Source organism: Bombyx mandarina, chromosome 01 (assembly GCF_030267445.1).
Source record: "Bombyx mandarina strain Sakado chromosome 01, ASM3026744v2".
Taxonomy (NCBI): domain Eukaryota; kingdom Metazoa; phylum Arthropoda; class Insecta; order Lepidoptera; family Bombycidae; genus Bombyx; species Bombyx mandarina.
The window spans coordinates 7747087-7768539 of NC_143208.1; the positions used below are offsets into that span (position 1 = coordinate 7747087).

Here is a 21453-nt window from a genome sequence, read left to right on the forward strand (position 1 = left end):
GGGCCTCAAATTCTTATGTGCCCAAGAGCCCCATCCTAGTTTAAGACGTCCCTGGCTACAAGTCATTCATTCCAGTTTGAAGACTATGACAGAATGTCCGAATGTATGTATTCACAATGAGATTAGCATTTTTGTCTGTGACAACTTACCACCGGGTAGGTCGTGAGCTCGTCAAACCACATAGTGCAAACAAAAAAAAATCTTTGCTCGCAGTTTTTTCACTTCTTTTGTGCGGTCGTACTTCACACAGTCTTTTAATGCTGTAATATTTTTCATTAGAGGTTTGGAACGTCTTTGGTAACCCTAGCTCTGACCTCGTGAACTTTTAAGCGAAGGCTGGTGGCAGATGGATGTTATTCATTTTTATATTAAGCAGTCAGCAGTCTAGCGGAATACGTTTACATACCTACACGTTACGATACATTTCACACAATGGATCACTCACGGCTCGTTTGGAACCTCTGGGTCTGTGGAGGGACCTCGGCTCCCTCTGTACTTTTTACCCTATGTTCCATGGGGAGTGCTCTGAGGAATCGTTCGAAATGATATCGTCATCTCGTTTTTACCATCGCACCGTCCGCCACCGGAGTAGAGTTCATCCATACTAGCTGGAGCCACTGCGGTCATCCACAGTGCGTTTCTAAGTCTTTTTTGCCGGCCATACCATCCGGCTATGGGATGAGCTCCCCTCCACGGTGTTTCCCGAGCGCTATGACATGTCCTTCTTTAAACGAGGCATATGGAGAGTACTAAGCGGTAGGCAGCGGCTTGGCTCTGACCCTGGCATTGCTGAAGTCCATGGGCGACGGTAACCACTCACCATCAGGTGGGCCGTATGCTCGTCAGCCTACAAGCGCATATAAAAAAAAGCAAGTCCACACGAAACGAAAAAAATATTACCAAGTCATGGTGACCATAATACTTAATATTTGTTCATAGTTTATTCGGTCTAATTTCGCTAATTACTGTTGATAAATGTTTGGCGTATGGCGTATTTCAAGGTTAGATGTTTCATATAAATGATAATAAATCAAAAACGTATACAGTTGAGATACACATATTTATTAAATTCAGATTCAAAAATACATTTGGAGTACAAAATTCGGAGGAAATCCACACCTTGAAGATTATATTTCGGTACAGGATTTTTTCACATTTATTTATGTTATAATGCCATAACGTTGCAATATTATACCTTCCGTATATAATTTTATTGCAACTACTCAAATGCTATTTAATTAATTATACAATAAAGACATTCAGAAATAAATATTATAATAAATAATTTATCGCGAATAATCTATAACAATTTGAAGGAATACGAGTGAAATATAAATAATCGTACATTAATAATACTAGATAAAGGGAATGCATAAGTGCAAAGATAATAACGTGATAATAAACACAGGAAGCTTTGAGCTATTCGTGCTGTATTAAACAAGGAAACCTTTATAAAAAAAAACTATGATTTGTTTATTTTTAGGTCTGACCTTTTGACAATCTCTTTATTTGACGTTTACGTCGTGAATTTTTTTTTTAAATTGATACCCCGTATGCTCAATACCGTAACGTTATTTTGTAGAATTATATCATTAGTCATAGCGAAAAAAGGTATTATATTAATTAAAATACAAAATATAAATGTATTAATCTACTTGAAAATTGTGCTTACGGTTACAAAGTTTTAACTGTGTACAAAATGATCAGACCTTAATACTGACTAAAATATAAATTAAGACATCTTGTTGAAGTCACACTTTTAAAAACATATATTCGATATAAATAAGAACATCACTAACCCAGTAGACATGTTTTCAAAATATTTTCACAGTTTGATTTGCGATTCGTTTTACAATTTTCGATTACTTTATTGTTTTCGAGGTAATGTTTTACTGTTTATCGAAATTCGTAAGTGTTGCATTTATAAAATCGATTTACACACATATGAAAATGTCTCATTACAACCTTATAACGGAATTCGGCCCAAACGTGCCCAATTACTATAAACAACATAGTTAATCCGATTATGAACTGAATTCTCTTCATACAAATTTTTCCGCCCTAGGTCCTTCGTTTGATGACATTAATTGCATCAAGAATTATCTATGCCAGTTTTTAGCTAATATGACCAAGGAATATAATTTTTCGTCATTTTAAAAACATCTTGTCAGAACTTCAGCCTTGGCAGTCGAACAATTTTGTTTTGGACGTTCTTATAGTTGTCACCTACACTATGCTAATGGCCTTTTAACCGTTCTCGTCGTAAACTCGTCGACAATCGAATAATATCGATCTTTCATTCGATTAAAAACAGTACCACTTAGAAATTATTTGATTTACCTCTCTAAGAAAATCACATGTTGGCCAACAAGAATGTGATGTATTAAGAACTACGTTCCGAATTTTTTCACAACGAATTTAAATAAAAAGTATTTTTTTAAACAGGTACTTTAAATACATCGACTTATCAATCTAGCAACAATGTAAACATTGTAATAAATATTAATAGTATTGTATATTACTGATACAGACAGGACAGTATGAGTTACAAATCTACGTTGTATTAGTGACTATACTAAACAAGTAATAATACTGTCCTTCCTTTTTGAATATTATTTTAGTTATCATTTAGGAATCGAAAGCTTGTTAAACATATAATCATTACATAATATATGAAAAATATTTAATAAATATGTGAAAAACTTAAGAAAAACGATGCAGGAGTGCACTCAGGCGAAGACCGAAACTATAAAAATAAACCTATTAAATTATATATAAATCGATGCTAAAACGTTAAATAGAAAAATTGCCACAAAAATGTAGAGTGCGTATTAATTTATTAAAAGATCAAACCGGAAGCGTAAGTGACACTTTCGGTCCTGTGACTAAGTTTAGAAACCAAGCTTTCGATAATTACGTGATAAAAAATGTATTATGCATTATTATTTAAATCTATTTGTCACGTTTTGTACTTGGCGTATTATTAAATAAATAACATATATTACTAATTAATTAATGTCATGTTAAAATATTATGCATGGTTTTGGACAACTTCAACATAAAATATATTTTACTAAGCAACTTTACTGTGATTCAGTTTATATTCGATTCAAATATTATCCGCCCTAAAGAGAAAAATGCAATCCGAGATTCAATAGAGAAGAAATATTACGTTGGTTGTAAACAATTTTTTTTAGAATGATCGATCATTTAAATAAATGGATTAAAACAGTCCAAAAATTCCTAAACTGAAAAAAAAACTCCGCCCTAAAAAAATATTATACGACAGCATCAACACAACATATATTGAATAATTATACTGATAAATGGAAAACTAAGTATTTTTATTAATTTCATTCATTTTGATTTATGATTAAATATAGTAATACTTTGAAATCAAGGGAATGCTATCACAGAGCTAAGATTTTCTTGCTAATTAATTATTGTTTACACTTTAAGATTGTTAAGACTCAGTAAACGCGTAGTTGGTATTGCCGCTTAGGCCACCAAGGATTAGGTAAGAAAAAAAAGTTGAAACCACAGATAAATTAACGACACAGTAGCGCCATCTGTTGGATAAACTTGATGACGAATTTAATTTGTTTTTGACAAATTTTAACACATTTTGAATTAATACACATAATATGTTTACACCAATGTGTGCGTTTATAAATGTTCTATAATTATTTTCAAGTCTCGTTTTCGTTGGATGGAGAACCAATAATTACACAGGTCTGTTAATATTATTAATGTTGTATATTAACTGTGAGTTTGATGAATATAATTTGATCTTTGAATTGGCAGCGAAGACAATTACAACGTTACATATCGGGAAGTATAAAACAGTAATTATTTTTAAATTAGCTCAATTCGTTCTAATTGGGTCAACCTACAAAAAAATTACTTCCCAAAAGGACTATTCGAGAATCAGTCTTGCAAAACTAAGGAATGAATGTAAATGAGGTACGGGTTGTTGCTATTAGAAATATATATAAGTTCTAAGACTTCACTTAAATATATAAAACACAGTATAAAATCTCAAAGGTTACTTAATTTTTCCGATACAATGGAAACGATATATTATTTTAGTATAATAATAACATTAATAACAGGTATAAGAAATATTGTAATCAGTCAGGTATAAACTAATATCAACAAACTATTTTAATAATTATTATTATAAATCTTGTACTTTTATTGAAGAAGCTTCGTAGTAATAATATCACTTTGATTAAAATATCGAATTACAATAATAATTTATCTCAGTGTCTATGGAGATTCAAGTTAGTAAGTAAAATAAGTTCTGATACATTCAGAACATTACATGTGTGAGTTTACAAAACAAGAAACATACATTATAAAAACCAAATCGACAAAATTGAATAATATTTCCAAAATTACATCGCGAATCATTATTAAGTATTATTTATAATTAATAACATGCTGTTGAATAGTAAATATTAGAAATATATGACAATAGAGAAAAAGTCAATTACTAATAAATTCGAATTGAAACAAATTTACATTAATTAATAAAGTTACACCATTTTGCTTTAAGCAATGGTGATTCTGATAAATAAAATAACGCGAAGCTAATTAAATAATATTTTAGATTACAACTCATTACTTTCAATGTAATCGGTTTCCGTAGCAAGTTTGGAAGCATCTTATACCACTGAACACATAGACATTGTGAAATTGCCTTTATATGATAGTAATATTGCATCATTAATTTAGAATTTCCTCACCAATAACGAGCAGGAACTGAGATCGGCTTTTAGTTTGGCCAGTTCCGAGAGGCATATAGAACGTCGAGCAAAATCAATTTTCTCACAGAACACCTGAAATAATTACGTATTTATTACTCATTTTATTATAATTATATTTTCTTCATAGGCTGGTATGGCGAGCGAACGCTCACACGACAGCACGGTAGAAGAAAAACCCATCTTTCTATTCGAAAAAATGCGCTAGAATGTTTGGCGAAATTGGAAACACACTACTTCGCGTAACTGGAAATGTGCGAGACATTTTCACGCATTATTAATAAAGCAATTACAGTGTAAAATTAGCAAGAACAATTTTAATTTTAAAGTATAATATTATATACTTATAATTTATAATACTTATAATTTTACTGGTGGTAGGCCCTCTTGTGAGTCCACGCGGGTAGGTACCATCGACCTGTCTATTTTTGCCCTGAAGCAGTAATGCGTTTCGGTCTGAAGAGTAGGGCAGCCGTTGTAACTATACTGAGATCTTAGAACTTATATCTCAAGGTGGGTGGCGCATTTACGTTGTAGATATCTATGGGTTCCAGTAACCACTTAACACTAGGTGGGCTGTGAGCTCGTCCATCCATCTAAGCAATAAAAAAAAATCTACAATGTTCAAGTTTTCTGAATTATACATGCACTACTACAAGCACCTTTTACAGTATATTTGTGGAGATACGATTACCAACAAAGAGTGGGGTTCTTGTAAAGGTATTTTCGAATATATCTTTACCTTGAACGCTTCAGGGATCTCTTCAATGGCCCTGTGCACGAGCGTTCCGTTAACGTAAAGACAGTTTGCAGCCTCGTCTTCTGGGACTGACAGTGTTTGATACGAAAAATTAGCCTCCCGTTCCATTCTCTTCAGCAGCTCTTTTGCTTCCTGGCTCGCGCCCACGCAAAGCACGTCATCGCCGGCAACGGTTATATACTTTTTGAGATGTTCAGCTCCTTTGGACATCTGAAAATTTATTAGCACATTTTTATAGTGCACTGAAACATCTAACATTTATATAAAAAAAATAAACATGGCGCGTAACGGAAGAAATTAAGATGGCGCGTAACCGAAAAACGTTACATACGTTTTTTTCCTCCCTACGTCGATAAAGAAGTTTCACTTAAAAAAAAACTAGTCTACATTACATTAATTTTTAAATGTTAATAAAAATGGCTTTAGATATTTACACAGTAAGTACTTACATTTTGAACTACATCGAACAAAATAGGAGAATGAAACATAAAACAAAGAATACGTCTTGAATATGGCTTGACGCCGAGTATTGTTATCAAAACGGACATGATTTGCATTAAAAATGTCAATTATAACCTATACTTTTTATACATAGGTGACATGAAATGCAGAATTCCAGTCACCTGTATTCTCTTAAATTTACAAAGACTTAGGATACCACGCAAAGAATACATGTAATAAGTCGAACTATTTTCACATGTAAAATTATAAAATTTAATAGGCAATTTCCATAAATTGTTATTTTAAATTTCAATATTTACCTTTATCGGAGTACATGGAAACTCGGGAAATGTTTCGGCCAGCAAACTAGCTCCAGCCTCATTGGTAGTTTTACAAATACCCACAAAAAATTCTCGACCTTAGAATAACATTAAAAGTAATTAAAAAAATCTTATTATTTATGATATTTACTACATTGGACACGATACATTGCGTAATATTACACATACAAGTACACGTTGTACTACTTTTTGTACAATAATTATGAAATCTCTTTTTCTGTAGATGGTTAGATTCGGAGTTTCTTTAAATCTTTATAGGTTAATTTAAAGAATAGCTCTTTCATATTACAAGATAAATTTTCGTGCTGGTGTACTAACCAGTGAAAAGGACATCTGATCCACAAATGACCGCATCAGATTCATCTTGCTCCACTATACTCTGTCCCAGGTCTTTCTTGAGCACTTCTTTCAAAATCTTAAGCTGCAAAAAAAAAGATAAGCATCTTGTGATAAATATCCTTGCTGCGCTTTGCCGTTGTAATTTTTTTATATGTAATACTTATTGTAATATTACAAATAAGTTAGTCATATTTGGAAATCTTCAACAAAACTAGAACCCGAATTCATAACAAAGTAATGGTAAAGCGTAGTCGTAAGCCACACAAGGCCCGTTTTATTTATAACTATAACGAGTCGGCCAATTGGTACAAGTCATGGCATAGCCCCAAAGTGACCGATGATATTAACTCTGTTTACCCACCTGCACCATTTAAAATGTAGTTTCGAAATGACCCCAAACTAAAAACGTGTTAAATAAAGCCCGTCTTGAGCTCAATGAATCGATTAGTTTTGTAGTCACTAGATAACAATAATTTAGGGATTTTGTCCATTTGTGGATAGCACACTATAGGGCAGCGGGCATCAGCCGCGACGCAATCCGAGTTCGGGGACTCCAATTTAGACAGTATACCGAAGCTGACTGCCGGTCTAGGCGTAGTGGAGGCCGTAACCGAGGACGTGTATTTCAGACGATAACTGCACTGTAGTGCCTGTAAGGAGCCGACACGAAGCAACCGATTGAGAATGTATCGGGTTCCGATCCGACAAGTTGGTTCTAGTTCGGTATTCGGGTATACCAGCGGCATGGGCTAGGTGGCCTGACGGGACGCGACTCCGATCCGGTCGTAGATTTAGCGAAGCACTGCTCTTTCTAGGGCAGATTTTAGCAAATCCACTCAGGTAGGCGCGCCCCTTGGTGCGGAGAAATCGTGAGATGATAGTATGAAGGGCTTAGGTCCAAATAGAAAAAGTTGGGACTACAATTTGGACCAGCTAACCGTTGGTCACGACCATTATGCTGGGTTAAATTGGTAATATGTATATTATCGTCGTTTGAACTAATTAAACAAGATTAAATAGAAAAGTAATGTACCTATAGGTGAGTAGGGTATGGCTGTCATGTGCTCTCAGTCGTGAAAAGTGTGTTCCTATAACTCTTTTCAAATACCTGGAAAACTGAATTATCAAAGAAATTGGTTGGTTTGTCAAGACATGTTAAGTACTTGTTAAGATATGGTACTGGTACTTTTGGGTTACATTATTGTAACTTGAATGCTGTGGCTATTCGTCTGCAATACAAAACACTCTTCAATGTGCAATAAAGAACATGCAATTTGGGGTTATTATAATATTAAAAAAAGTAAAATAATTATTAATTTGATTTAATTTAATTTGTAGCATATAATGAAGCTTTATTGTGAGAAATTCTACTGGTAGTAAGACCTCTTGTGAGTTCGCGCGGGTAGGTACCACCACCCTGCCTATTTATGCCGTGAAGCAGTAATGCGTTTCGGTTTGAAGGGCGGGGCAGCCGTGGTAACTATACTGAGACCTTAGAACTGATATCTCAAGGTGGGTGGCGCATTCACGTCGTAGATATCTATGGGCTCCAGTAACCACTTAACACCAGGTGGACTGAGAGCTCGTCCAATCATATTAGCAATAAAAAAAATCTTTTTTTCATTCAGTATTATGTAGGTGAAAAAGAAATAACTTTTGTAAATGAACATTCGCAAACAGCATAATGAATGGACCAATTAAGGTGTCAGTTTTTACTAAAGGGGTCAATTGAATAGATCGTTGTCACTGTTGAGTAATGCAGACCTGTTTATACCTAATCGCGGACACGCTATATGTACCCAATATTAGGTCCTTACATATGAAATTAGCGTTTTGTCGTACTGACCACTTTGATCTGAAATATGTCCTCTTTGGTTAAGAGCTCCAAATTCAAATTTAGAAATTCATTTGTGTTTTGAAAACAGTCATTCATTTGTTTTTCCTCATTATTTTTTCTTTGGCGTCGCTTATTACCGTACAACGGAAAACATGAAATACCTATCGGTAAATTTACAAGTACGAGTTCTACCGTGGCACCATTGCTGCAGAAACAGCTCGAAGAATTAATGATGGCGCTGGTGTCGCAACAGAAAGCACGGTACGTTTTTGGTTTCAACGTTTTCGTTCTGGAAATTTCGACCTTCAGAACCAACCCCGTGGACGGCTGGAGACCAAAGTGAAAAATGAAGAATTAAAGGTTATTGTGGAAGCGGATCAATCACAAAGCACTTCAGAGATAGCTGCAGGCTTCGGGGTAAGTGATAAAACTGTATTAATCCACTTGACACAAATCGGAAAAGAAAAGAAAAACTTGAACGATATGTTGTACCTCATGAATTAAGTGAATGGAACTTGCAAACACGCGTCGACTGCTGTGTTACTTTGCTCAACCGACACAATATTGAAGGGATTTAAAATCGAATCATTACCTGTGATGAAAAGTGGATACTGTACGATAATCGGAAGCGCTCGTCGCAATGGCTGAACCCTGGAGACCGAGCCAAATCCTGCCCTAAACGAAAATTTACTCAGAAAGGTTACTTGTGAGTGTTTGGTGGACTAGCGCCGGTGTCGTTCACTACAGCTTTCTAAAATCTGGCCAAACCATTACGGCAGATATCTATTGTCAGCAACTGCAAACCATGATGGAAGAACTAGCTGCTAAACAACCGAGATTGGTCAATCGCTCTAGGCCACTGCTGCTTCACGACAACGCAAGACCACACACTGCACAACAAACTACCACTAAGTTAGATGAGCTAAAATTGGAATGTCTGCGACATCCAACGTACTCCCCGGACCTTGCTCCAACAGATTATCATTTTTTTCTGGATTTTAGACAATTTTTTACAAGGAAAAAAATTCAACACCGACACGGCAGTCCAAACCCCTTTCAAAAAGTTTATTGATTCTCGCCCCATGGTTTTTTTTAGTAAAGGGATCAAATGGTGCATACTTTAATTAATAAAATAAATTTTACAAAAAAAATTGTCTTTATATTCCTCCCGTACAAAACGCCAATTTCATAATAATATGTAAGAACCTAATACCAATGATCCTGAGTTTATTGTTGAACCATTCCACATTGGTGGCAAAGGTTTGCTACTATTAAAGTTTTGAAGTCAAGATTTGCGGTGTGCTGGTATCAAGTAATGTAACTACGCCAGTGTTTAGAACCCCCAGGTAGGGTATTAAGTATTTTTTCTAAGGAAATACGGAATTGACATGTTTATCGACTTCCACGATGTAGAAACATAAAATTATTGTAATCTACCATGTGACAAAACAGAATAATAGTTTAAATTTCCAATTTTCCCATTAGTTGTTACCCACGTATGGCCCGCGTGTTCAAGGAAAAGTGTCAGTGTAGTTTCGTATGGGAATGAGATGTTTTTGCGGAATAAAATGTAGCCTATGTCACCGTCCTGACCTAATTCTGACACTTTAAAAAGAATCTCGTCAATCCGTTATTTCGTTTTGACGTGAAAGCGGAATACGCAAACAAGCACAGTTTCACATTTAATAAATTAGTATGGATATGAATCGATTTATATTTTTTAAGTTAACTTTTACTTTCACATTATACACTGCAGTAGAAACTAATGCGCGGTTGAGTAGATGCTAATAATATGGGTGCCTATTATGAATTAAAAATTAGACATTTTTTCTGCATAATGAAATACCCTATGGTTGGATAGTTATAACATCATATATTTTACTAGTTTTATCTAGTTCTAGCTATCTATTTTATTCGTGTTCGTATTCGTATCTTTGAACGACACATTCTTGATTTTCCCAGAGTTATATGCCGTAAGCCATCTATCATCTTGTCCAAAAAAACTGAAAACTCGCTAGTTTGTCTTTTCTATAACTGAAAACTATTTCAAAATTGGGTGGGTAGTTTAGATGTAAGCGGTGAAACAGAAAGGCGAACATCGACTTTTATTATACCAAAATTGTACTATTTAGAGAAGATAACATATCATTGGACTCAAATAAATTAAATTAATAAATGAATGAGAACATGGCCTTCAAACTTAATTTAAAACATTTAACATCACAAATATGAATAATAATGGTTATTTATTGGTCAAATGAGACTCATTAACGCAAGGTTAATTTCGTTATTAAAATACATAAAATGACAACATAGACAAACTATCGTTTTATTCATCGACCGGTACTTTTAATTTAGAACAAAATGCTTAAAGATTGAACTTTTTCAATTAGGTACCACTTTTTTGAGTCGTGGATTGAATTCCATTCGAAATCTACGAGCCGAAGAGGGACGCAACATTTGTAGAATTTCCATTTTTTTGTCAGGGGCTCGACGGCGGCAGATTAATGTGGAGAAGAGTTCTCTCTCTCCAACGATCTGCCACCTTTTGCGAGATGGTAGACTCGCAGAAGTTTATTTCGAGAATCGCCGCTACCAAGCATCGGAGCCATGATGTTCGATGACGAGAACACAACGATGATCCTCCCAACCGAAGTGGTGTTCTCGTCGGAAGTTGACATTCTATGGTTGTCTCCTTTCTGACGACTCGGTACCTTGTGGTAAAGTAGCTTTTTGATCCGCCAGAGCCGAACCCAAGCCGAAAGGTGAGACGCCCGGGCCAATCGAACTAGCAATCGAGTTTAAAATGTGGCGTTCCAGACTTCAAGCAAGGCCCGTCAAGCCTAAAGCCTCCGTCATCGAACGATAACAAGGCCGGGACACAGCTCGCATCAGTCGCGGAAGTCACATCGGCACCTTTATTTAACTACGAACGTTACCACCTTCAACTCCTAAGATAACATATTCGCCGGTATGAAAGCTGCTTCAAGGGAGACAACGCAGTTTCTAGAACATGATATCCTTTAAAGTCCACAATCAGGATGAAAACTAGAATTAAAGCTCTGTCAATAAAACGATATCTTACATTCTACGGTCATGCATTGGCTTAATAAGTCCTAGTTACTTCAATCATAACTGAAAATTTTCAAATATAAAACTGAATTCTTATAACTTTCATGGCTGTCTGCACTACACACACCATTATTAATTCATAAACCACAGATTCTGATATTATCTACTGAACAATGCTACATGCCAAGACTGGTTATAGAAGCAATATAAATTGGCAAATATAGACACTTCAACCATGGTGATGGCCGGTTATCTAGTGAATGGAGTCCAGTATTAAATTTGGTGAAAGCCAATGACATCTCTATGTATTCAGAAAGTGAAAAAACTATCAATTCTGGGAGTATTTTTAGAGGTTGAATCATTGAGTTCCAAAGTTGATAGTCCCCAAAAATGAACTTGTTGCATTGTGGACTCCATTTAAGTCCATTTGGGTGGGTTCTATTTAAGTCGTCGCTGTCGTCGCCGAACATACTGTGGAAGAGCAACACGGTCGGCGGTGTATCGCGTTCCGACCCGGCAGGCTGGTTCTGTCCCAGCGGGGTATCCCGGAACAACAGCGGCATCGCCCGGGCGGCCTGGTAGGGCCGCCTTACCGCGGAGACCGACGTCGTTGGTCGTCAACTATCGCCTAGACGACCCGTCGGTCGGGCGTCCTCGGGGTGGCGCCGCGTGTCTGGTTGTAGTGTTGACCGCGGGAACCCCCCTACTCTGACCTGGTTTTGACCCCGGACGGAGATCGGACGTCAGATGTAAGAGTGCAGGGGAGTCCTTTAGTGGGTGGGCCCTAAGATTCCTTGGGCCCGCGTTCTGTTTCCAACACCTTGCAGATCGTTGAGTCCCCCATACCCCGCGCGCCCCCTAGGCGCGCTGACCTCGAAGGAGGTTCGGCCCCCAGCCCAAAAAAAAAAACTATAATCAACCCATAACTGAAATTTCTATTCCAACTTGTGACTATATTAAAAATTAAGCTGGGAGAACATTTGAAAGATATTCAGTTAAGAATTATAGGGTTATACTAAAATGTCCTCATTCCTAAATTATGTTAAGACTTTTTAAACTTTTCTTAAAACACAGTCTTAATTACGTATCCTGTAATTTATTGGTACTTGTTAATTTGATATCAAATAGATTTTCAACTGCATTAAAAATCTAAGATATTTAAACCCATTTTGTGCTCTTTTCTTTAAATTTATAATCATCACTTTCAACTATTACAAAATGTGATAGCTGTGTGATACTGGCTCATGCAGTGAGGATATATTTTTTACAGCAGAAAAAATACATCCTGGTGGTGAATTTTTTTTAGAAATATGTTATTTCAACAGTGTACTCACATCACAACTTTACAGATCAAAAATCGAAAATCACAAAACATTTCTGTGGATTGTTCAAAATAGAAACAGTTTCAAATTTAAGCTGAAGATTTTGTTAAAAGCTGAGATGGTGGTAGGACATCTTGTACTGGTGGTAGGATGTCTTGTGAGTCCGCACTCGTAGGCAAAACCACCCTGCCACTTTCTGCCGTGAAGCAATAATGTGCTTTGGTTTGAAGTGCAGGGCAGCCGTTGTAGCTACACTGAGATATACCACCTACCTTGAGATATGAGTTTTAAGGTCTCAACCTCAATTCATATCTCAAGGTAGGTGTTGGCATTTTCGTTGTAGATGTCTATGGGCTCTGGTAACCACTTAACACCAGATGGGCCTTGAGCTCGTACAACCATCTAAGCAATATAAAAGATAAAAAATTACGCTATCAAAGTTAAAACCTATTTATAACACAAAACATAACCATGTTACATTACCTAACTGACATTTTTTTATTGTAGAACAGGATGTTGCAGTGACATATACCTTGATTTTAAAAAGGGATTAATGATGTAATGGATAAACGGTTTCAACTGAATTAGTTGCATTATTTCGCTGAATTAACATCATAGCAACATACTAAAACATTTTGCAATTTCTACTGTAATAACTTACATTACGCGCCTCAGCTTCGTTTCGCGGCTTAAGCAACAAGGCTATTCCATGACAAATCACTGCCACATCGTCAAGGAAAATATTTTCTGTGATTGTTCCTTCAAGATTTAACTCAATCACCTCTATATTCAGTTCTTTCAATAGTCGTACGAAGCAATTGTGCTGGCGCCGTACATCTTTGGGATCCACATCCTTGCCGAATCCTTGGAGCCCAGTGTTTATTTTACCAACCAGTGCATGGGTATATTCATTCATTTTAAAATCCATTTCTAGTAACAGTATACTAACTGAACACACGTACGTAGTATTACTGTCTGATAATCTCTTCTCTAAATATTTTCAGGATGATCCACAATTTTCCTCTTCCTTAACCTTAATTCTTATTGTATTTTATTGAGTGCACCCTGCACTTGTACAAATAACACATATATTAAGTGTATAATCTATGAATAACACTACAAAAACCCGCCAGCGCAGGATATTGAGGATTTTCATTCAATTATCTTTAACCTAGGAATGCCAAAGCCAAATCATAAATGTCAATTTTCGGAACTACGCAGGGTTGCAAACCTTTGAATATTTTTCCTCGTACAGAAGCAGATAAAAATCTCGTATATTGGCTTTCGAATCTCGTATATTGCGCGTAAAATGTAATAAAACTAAGAAAAATGCATTAAAATTAGGATATTTTGCAAAATGAAATTACTTTTACAAGTTTGCTACAAATAAAATATCTCTATCTATTAAAAAAAACATGTATTATTATATTATTATAGGCTTAGTTTATCATCTCCAAATATGATATCAGGAACATCCTTACTGACGTCGTTTTACACTGGCGTATAACTTTTCTTTAGTCATACGACTATACATCTCCTTCGATGCTTCAAAATTAACGCAGTTTCCAACACGTGTTGGACCTTTTGTACCCTCCGCAGCAAGAAGGGTGCCGTTCACAGTTTCCACAGAAGTCGGTTTCGTATATCTGTTTTTATTAAATTGACTTTACTAAAAACCTGCTCGCAATCGGCATTCGCATGGGGCAGGAATAATGTAGATAGGGCAAAATGAGCTAGCTCGCAAAGCCTTCAGTTTTCAGTACATGGGCTCAAAACTTATCTGGCTCAAAAATTTCATTTAAACCTTCAGGATAACGAGCTTGAGCTCCTTCATATTTATTCTAGTGAGATGTAGATATAATTTAATCATGTAGATAACAAAGTTCCCAGCAATAAAAAGGATTTTTTAGTTTCATAAATCAAAATCTCGTACATAATTGTACGAGGCTAATAACGTCCTCGTACCTCGTACGGAAGACCAGAAATCTCGTAATTGTACGAGGAACCTCGTACAGATGGCAACGCTGGAACTACGCATAGACCTATACAGTATACTTCAGTGGAACTACGGTGTAATATCTATGGGTACTTTTTGATCTATGGGACTTTATGACCTGGTAACTAAGATCCTATAGATCTTAGTTACCAGGTCAAGTCTTATTTTAATTATAACGACATTTTTTATTTATTGAAAAATGAAATAAAATATAATCTCAGTAAAAGGGTGGTCATTTACTAAAACTTTTTCAGTGGATTTTTTGGAGGATCCTGAGAAGTTACGTTCAGCGGCTTTGTTTCATTTTCCCACATTTTTGCACTTTCACAGATACGAAGCAGTTTATAAACCACTGTTATTATACATATAAACCTGAAGAATTATGTACTAAATAGACAAAATAAAACAAAGCACATAACTGCGCTCTTGGCGTTCTCGCCAAAATGCTAAAAAGTCGCTTTAAGGGAATTACGAACTAGGGTGTGACTAGTGATGCCCAGTATACATCGATGCTTCGAAAGTGTCGCAAGGTTTAAAGACGTTTCGGTGCTTTCTATTCAGGTAGCAACAATAAATACAAAAAAAATGTATGGCTGTACGTTTTTTTCAACACGTAGAAATTAACATTACATTTTTTCTGCTACCTTGCATAGAACAACTAAAAAGTACAGGTCCACAACTAATGGGACGTACTTCATGGTATGTGAAGTTTTAATTATGCAAAGGTAGTGCGAACATCAATGTTTTCTATTTTAAAATAAGCTAAATTTCCCTTATACATATAAATTCCATATCATCTTATCTCTCTCTTTTTCTCCACCTTATCCCACTATGTGGGGTCGGCACATCTTATCTCATTTCATTTAAGTTCATCCCAATTGATTGATGTCTCAAATTAATAATCTTCATTTCATTTCATTTCATTCCATATTAACACCTATCATTTTTCATAAAAATATGAATATAAATTAAAATAAGACATGACTTAAAGGTCTTAGTTACCAGGTCATAAAATCCCTTAAAAAATACGTCCCAATATTTATAAACATAAATTTTACGACACTCAATGTATTTTCTTTAAGTTAAGCTATGAAAGTAATTATGTACCAATCAATTAGTGTTAATATGATTTATCAAGTTGTTGTTGCTCTCATTAAGTGATTTTTTTGTATCCTATCTATTTACGCAGTTCTCGTTTCAACCGAAGACAAAATTCGCTACAGATCTCTATTTTTGTAATTTGGACATTTTCTGTACATCACCTTGTTTTTAAGTAGGTGCATAGGCAGCGACAATGAATAAAGACAAACGAGAACTAGAATATCCGGCTGAATTAGAGTCACAGTTCATACTTAAGCTTCCTGAACATCCTGCTAAAATACTACGAGAATTGTTAAAGTCAGGTGAGAATTTGAAAAATCGTCTTACCATACAGATTGATAATGATATGCGGCGTGGAGAGGTACGCTTGGATCATTGGTTGATGCATGCTAAAATAATTGACCTTCCAACTATTGTAGAGTCCTTGAAAACTATTGATGGTAAAAGTTTCTATAAAACAGCAGATATTTGTCAAATGATGATTTGCAAAGATGGACCAGACCAACCAATAGCTGAAGAAGAAATACCAACAAAAAATAAAAAAAAGGATCCTTATAAGGTAGATAAAAAGTATTTGTGGCCCCATGGTGTAACTCCACCAACTAAGAATGTTCGTAAACGCAGATTTCGAAAAACTCTAAAGAAGAAGTTTGTTGAAGCACCAGAAATAGAAAAAGAAGTTAAGAGGCTACTCAGAGCTGATAATGAAGCTATCAGTTTCACTTGGGAAGTTATCAAAGAAGAAGATGAAACGAACAAGCCTGAACCAACCACATCAAAAAATACAAAACCTGAAAAAAAATCAAAAACTGAACGAAGTTCTAAACGACAATCAACATTGCATGCCACTAAACCAGAGTCATCAAACATTGTTGATATATTTGGAGGGGGTGTGAGCGATAGTGATTTTGAAGATGAAACTGTTAATGTTGATTTGCAAAACAGTCGTCTATCAGTTTGTGACAGTCGTCTTTCTGGCAATTGCACGAATCAAAGTTTGGGTGAATCACTAACTAAATCATCAGTCTTACCCATTGAGTTTGGATCTCATATGTTCCAATCATCCCAGGGAGTGTCATCAACTTCTGATGCAAAGTGTGATCTCTCATCTGAAGATGATGGTGAATTTAGCCATGACAAAGATGATATGGCTTTGAGAATTAATCAACTTAAATTGGAAGTGGATGAACTGAAACAACGCCGACAGAAGATCAAACTTGAAATTTCAGGAATAGAAAACTTAGCTCTACGTCAAAGATTTCAAGATAACCTGCACACTCTCAATCAAGATATAATGTATAAAGAAATGGAATACCAGGGTCTTCTTACTCTGCAAAACTCTGAGGATATTTAAAATGCAGATATAGCAGAAATGTACTATTTTTGAAATAGTCAAAATTGAGTTTTATTGATTCAATTTGGATATTTTTCATTAATTATTTTCAAGAGTTATATTATTGATTACTTAATTTAAGTGAATTTATTTGTTGTACTGTTTTAATTGGGAGTAAGGGAACCATTTTCGTAAATGATGACAGTAGAAACTAAAAAGTATACATGGACTAAATGAAAATTGTTATATAATTCTGTATTTTACTAAGTATTGCACTTCATGCAATGCTACTTTTGAATCTGAAGAGCAAGCTACTGTCAAGTCGAATGTCAATAAAATGAGTAAAAGCAATAGCAAGTTTATATGTATATTGACATGATTAATTACTGTTTTATCTTTGAGAATGATTACTTAACACTTTTGAATTCAGGGTAAAAAAAAAAAAAAATGATTTAATTTATAATAAAAATTATCTGTATGTGAAATAATTGATAATGTATAGCAAGTAGCTAAACCTAACATTCCAATTAGAAACTGATTGGTGAAAGTACATTAAATTGGTTGTTTACTTTCTGTGTTAATGTCCTTAGAAGCAATAACTTTTTTTACTAATCTGTTGGGTTAACGAGCTCATGGCCCATCTGGCATTAAGTGATTACCGGTGCTTATAAATATGATAGCATAATTTCCGTCACCCACAACTCAAGGGAGATGTTGGCTGACATAAAATATTAGAACAAAATTTATTACGAGTAACTTTCAAATAACAAAAAAAGTCCTACCGGTTCGCTGCTAGTAGCCTAAGAGGATATTCCAGTTACGCCCGGATTGATTTTAGCAAGCTATTTCAAATATACAAATCATGATAAACCTGTACAAGAATTGAATTAGTCTTCAATTCTGAAAATGACTTTAAGCTGAGCATAAACTGAATAAATATAATCTTACTCACACATTGCCTAGTCTAGTTTACAATAAAAAAAATTGCTTACTATGCAAACACCTAAGAGGTAAACTTAGTAGTTGACTATTATCTGATTTTTTAAAGAAGATATGTTGAGGGTAGCTTTAGTAAGATTTGTTGTCAACGTCACTTCTATGAATACGTTAACTACAGTTGAAACCTCGTTAATATTTCTAAAGTACTGCCCCACTCTTGAAATCTTGAAGGTGTCGTTAGGGCAGTCGTTAGCGTTCTTGATTACTGGCCGAGGGTCGTCCGTTCGAATCCCACAATGGTCAAAGATTCGTGCATATATTAAAAATTAATTAAATACTGAGCATTCGTGTGAGGAACAATTATTTGTTTTCTCTGTGTCTAGGTGTTTAATATTTATATAAGTATCACACATACTTAAATGTATTTTGAATTTCAATAATTGGTACGAACCAGCAGAGAAATGGCGGTTCTCTCAGAGAAAAGATTAAAATTATGATGATTGATCGCAGCTTGTGTCCCGCTAGAACCAATAAGCTAAAGCTGGAAGTCTCAGAGGATTTTATATTTCTAAGCTTCGTCATAGCTAACAACAGATCCTGTGAGAAATATATCAAAAGAGGGATTGGTATGGCAAAGAGTTCTTTGTCCTAAATGGACTGAGTATGGACTAACATAAACATTTCCGGATAGACCAAGATGCACTCTCTCTTCTTTTCCATTTTTCTTTACGGTGGGGATACTACCGTCGAATCGACGCGTTTGAAAAGTGGTGCTGTAAGATTTTTATATTGCTTAGATGGTTGGTCGAGCTCACGGCCTACCCAGTGTTAAATAGTCATCGGAGCCCATAGACACCAACAACGTAAATGTCGCCTGAAACTTAGAACTCGCACTCGCACTCGTGCTAGCACGAGCACAAATAATAATTCTAAGTTTCAATTCTTACAACAAAATGGCTGCCCCAACCGCTGCTTCAAACCGAGACGCATTACTGTTTCTCTGCAGAAATAGGCAGGGCGGTGAGACCTACGTACCTGTGCGGGCACACAATTTTTTTCGTTTTTGTTTTTATTACACGATCCTTCACCTTGTTATAGTAGAATTATTTTGTCCGTGCAGTTTGGGTCATAAAAAATCGGAGCGGTGAAGCGAGTATTTCGCTCTCTCCCACTCACGAGTCACGAGCCTTGTGGACGGGCATAGTGATACTAATTATTGTTGTCGATACGTTTTATTGATAGTGTATTTAGTTTTGTCATTTTGTGGGTTGGTGATAAAAAATGTAAGAAAAATCACTAATCGAACACTTACACCCAGTGGCATAGCTAGGTAACCAAGGGCTCTGGGACAAATTAAATAATGGGGCCCCATGGGGGTAATAAAAATATTAAACAGTAACAACATAAATTACAATTAATACTTGGTGTAGGTTTGGCTAATAAAACGAAATAGAGAAGATTCAAGGGTTTATTATATAAAGGTCGGGTCCTTTTTTTTCGGGCTGGGGGCCGAACTTCATACAAGGTCCCCGCGTCTAGGGTGCGCACGGGGTATGTGGCACTGGTCCGCAACTGCGAAACCGCGGGCCCAAGAATGTTTTCAGGGCCCTACCGCACTAAGAAACTCCCCTGTACTCTTCCGATCCCCGATCCCCTCCGAGGTCAAAACCCGGGTGAGGTAAGGGTTACCGCGGTGAACACTACAACCAGACGGCGCAGCTCACCCCAAGGAGGCCCGGCCGTCGGAGCCTTCGAGGCTTAACTCGAATTCACAATAAAATGCACATCGTAGAATAATAAAACGCACATATCACTATCCGTCAAATTGACAACACTGCCAACCTACAGAAAGAATTTAGGGGAATTCCCTAGGCATAACTTTTGAATTTCTCTCAACTGAGTTGTCATGATTAAAGTGGGGTTGCAACCTGTCATATTTATTTTTAAAATAGGAGAAATTTCCAAAAGTTCAGCTCGATCGAGATTTCTGATAAGGATTCGAGGGCCCCTGAGCTTCAAGGCCCTGGGGTACTGCCCCGCCTGGCCCCTAGGTAGCTACACCACTGCTTACACCACATAACGCCGCAGCAAGTTAACGAGAATGGCAGAAATGAAGACTGTAACTTTTCGGGAACTATTCTCATTTCAGTGAAAAATGTTGACACATAGTTGATGTGCGTGCTAGTAAATTTTTGCCAACATGCAAAATATTTGAATAAATTCTGCTGTTTTTGTACCAAAAAAGGAGTAGCCATTGTGTCACTAAAGAAATTCAGAGAGCGAATGCACAAAATCACATTTCTCCTCGCCATATGTACTATAATTTGCAGGTAGGTACAACAAATGACTCATAATGTAACAATGTCACACCACCCTTCGTATACCACCCCGCCGCCGCGGCGCCGTGTGTGTACCTGCCTTCGATATTCAATTGTTTTTATCGATAATGGAGTTGTGCCCGCGCATCATGCTCACCGCCCTAGCCAGGCTATGTTTTATGACCCAAACAACGGACCTGACCTGCACGGACAAAATAATTCTACTATAGTCATTCGTGAACATTTGCTAATGTCGCATCGCTATTCGCTAGACACGAAAGCAACGGGCGTATTAATCTTTAAGCCACTTTTTTTTCCTACTTAAGCTGGTAACCTTGAGAGGCTATGCCAGCGTAACCGAGCGAGTAGGTTAGCTCTCGAGGCTCTAGTCTGGGGGCGTTTCTAACGCTAACGCTAGTGAGAGCAGTGCTTCGCAGAATCTACCACCGGATCGAAAACGCGACCAACTGAGAAAATCCAGCGAGAAATTCAGTTCGTCGCAAGCGAAAGGTTCGACGAGAACGATGACAGAATACCGAACTAAATAGGAAGGCTCAGAGGCAGAAGTTCAACGCGTTGTTCGGATCAGGCTCCATACGCAGCACCTCAGTCCACGATACTGTCCACGCATTCAAGGATACACCGATCTGGCGTAAGATAGACATTTAAATGTCTATCAGCCCCTGGTTTTCATAGTACCATATATATGTAGGTATACATAATCTTATCTTAGGTTCAGATGACTGTGTATGATTTGTCCACTTGTTGACATTGAAGACCTAGACCTAGCTCTTTATTGAAACACGCTTAACTATTTAGTATTTATAGTAGAGAGTAATTGTATTCTTTGTTTTTTATTAATAGTTGAATACAGTTTATTTATGACTA

General features: G+C 36.2%; 2 protein-coding genes across 2 annotated transcripts; one reads left to right on the forward strand and one right to left on the reverse strand.

Moving 5' to 3' along the window:
- Positions 1-1043: 1043 nt before the first annotated feature.
- LOC114244553 (N(G),N(G)-dimethylarginine dimethylaminohydrolase 1) lies at positions 1044-14059 on the reverse strand. The gene is made up of 5 exons (XM_028176407.2): positions 13540-14059; positions 6627-6729; positions 6288-6385; positions 5509-5736; positions 1044-4841 (listed from the first exon to the last, which is right to left on the reverse strand). The coding sequence occupies exons 1-5, from the start codon at positions 13804-13806 to the stop codon at positions 4734-4736; spliced, it is 804 nt and encodes a 267-aa protein (XP_028032208.2). The 5' UTR covers positions 13807-14059; the 3' UTR covers positions 1044-4733.
- Positions 14060-15952: 1893 nt separating this feature from the next.
- LOC114244547 (transcription initiation factor TFIID subunit 7) lies at positions 15953-17865 on the forward strand. The gene is made up of 2 exons (XM_028176400.2): positions 15953-16063; positions 16107-17865. The coding sequence occupies exon 2, from the start codon at positions 16169-16171 to the stop codon at positions 17327-17329; it is 1161 nt and encodes a 386-aa protein (XP_028032201.2). The 5' UTR covers positions 15953-16063; positions 16107-16168; the 3' UTR covers positions 17330-17865.
- Positions 17866-21453: the final 3588 nt, after the last annotated feature.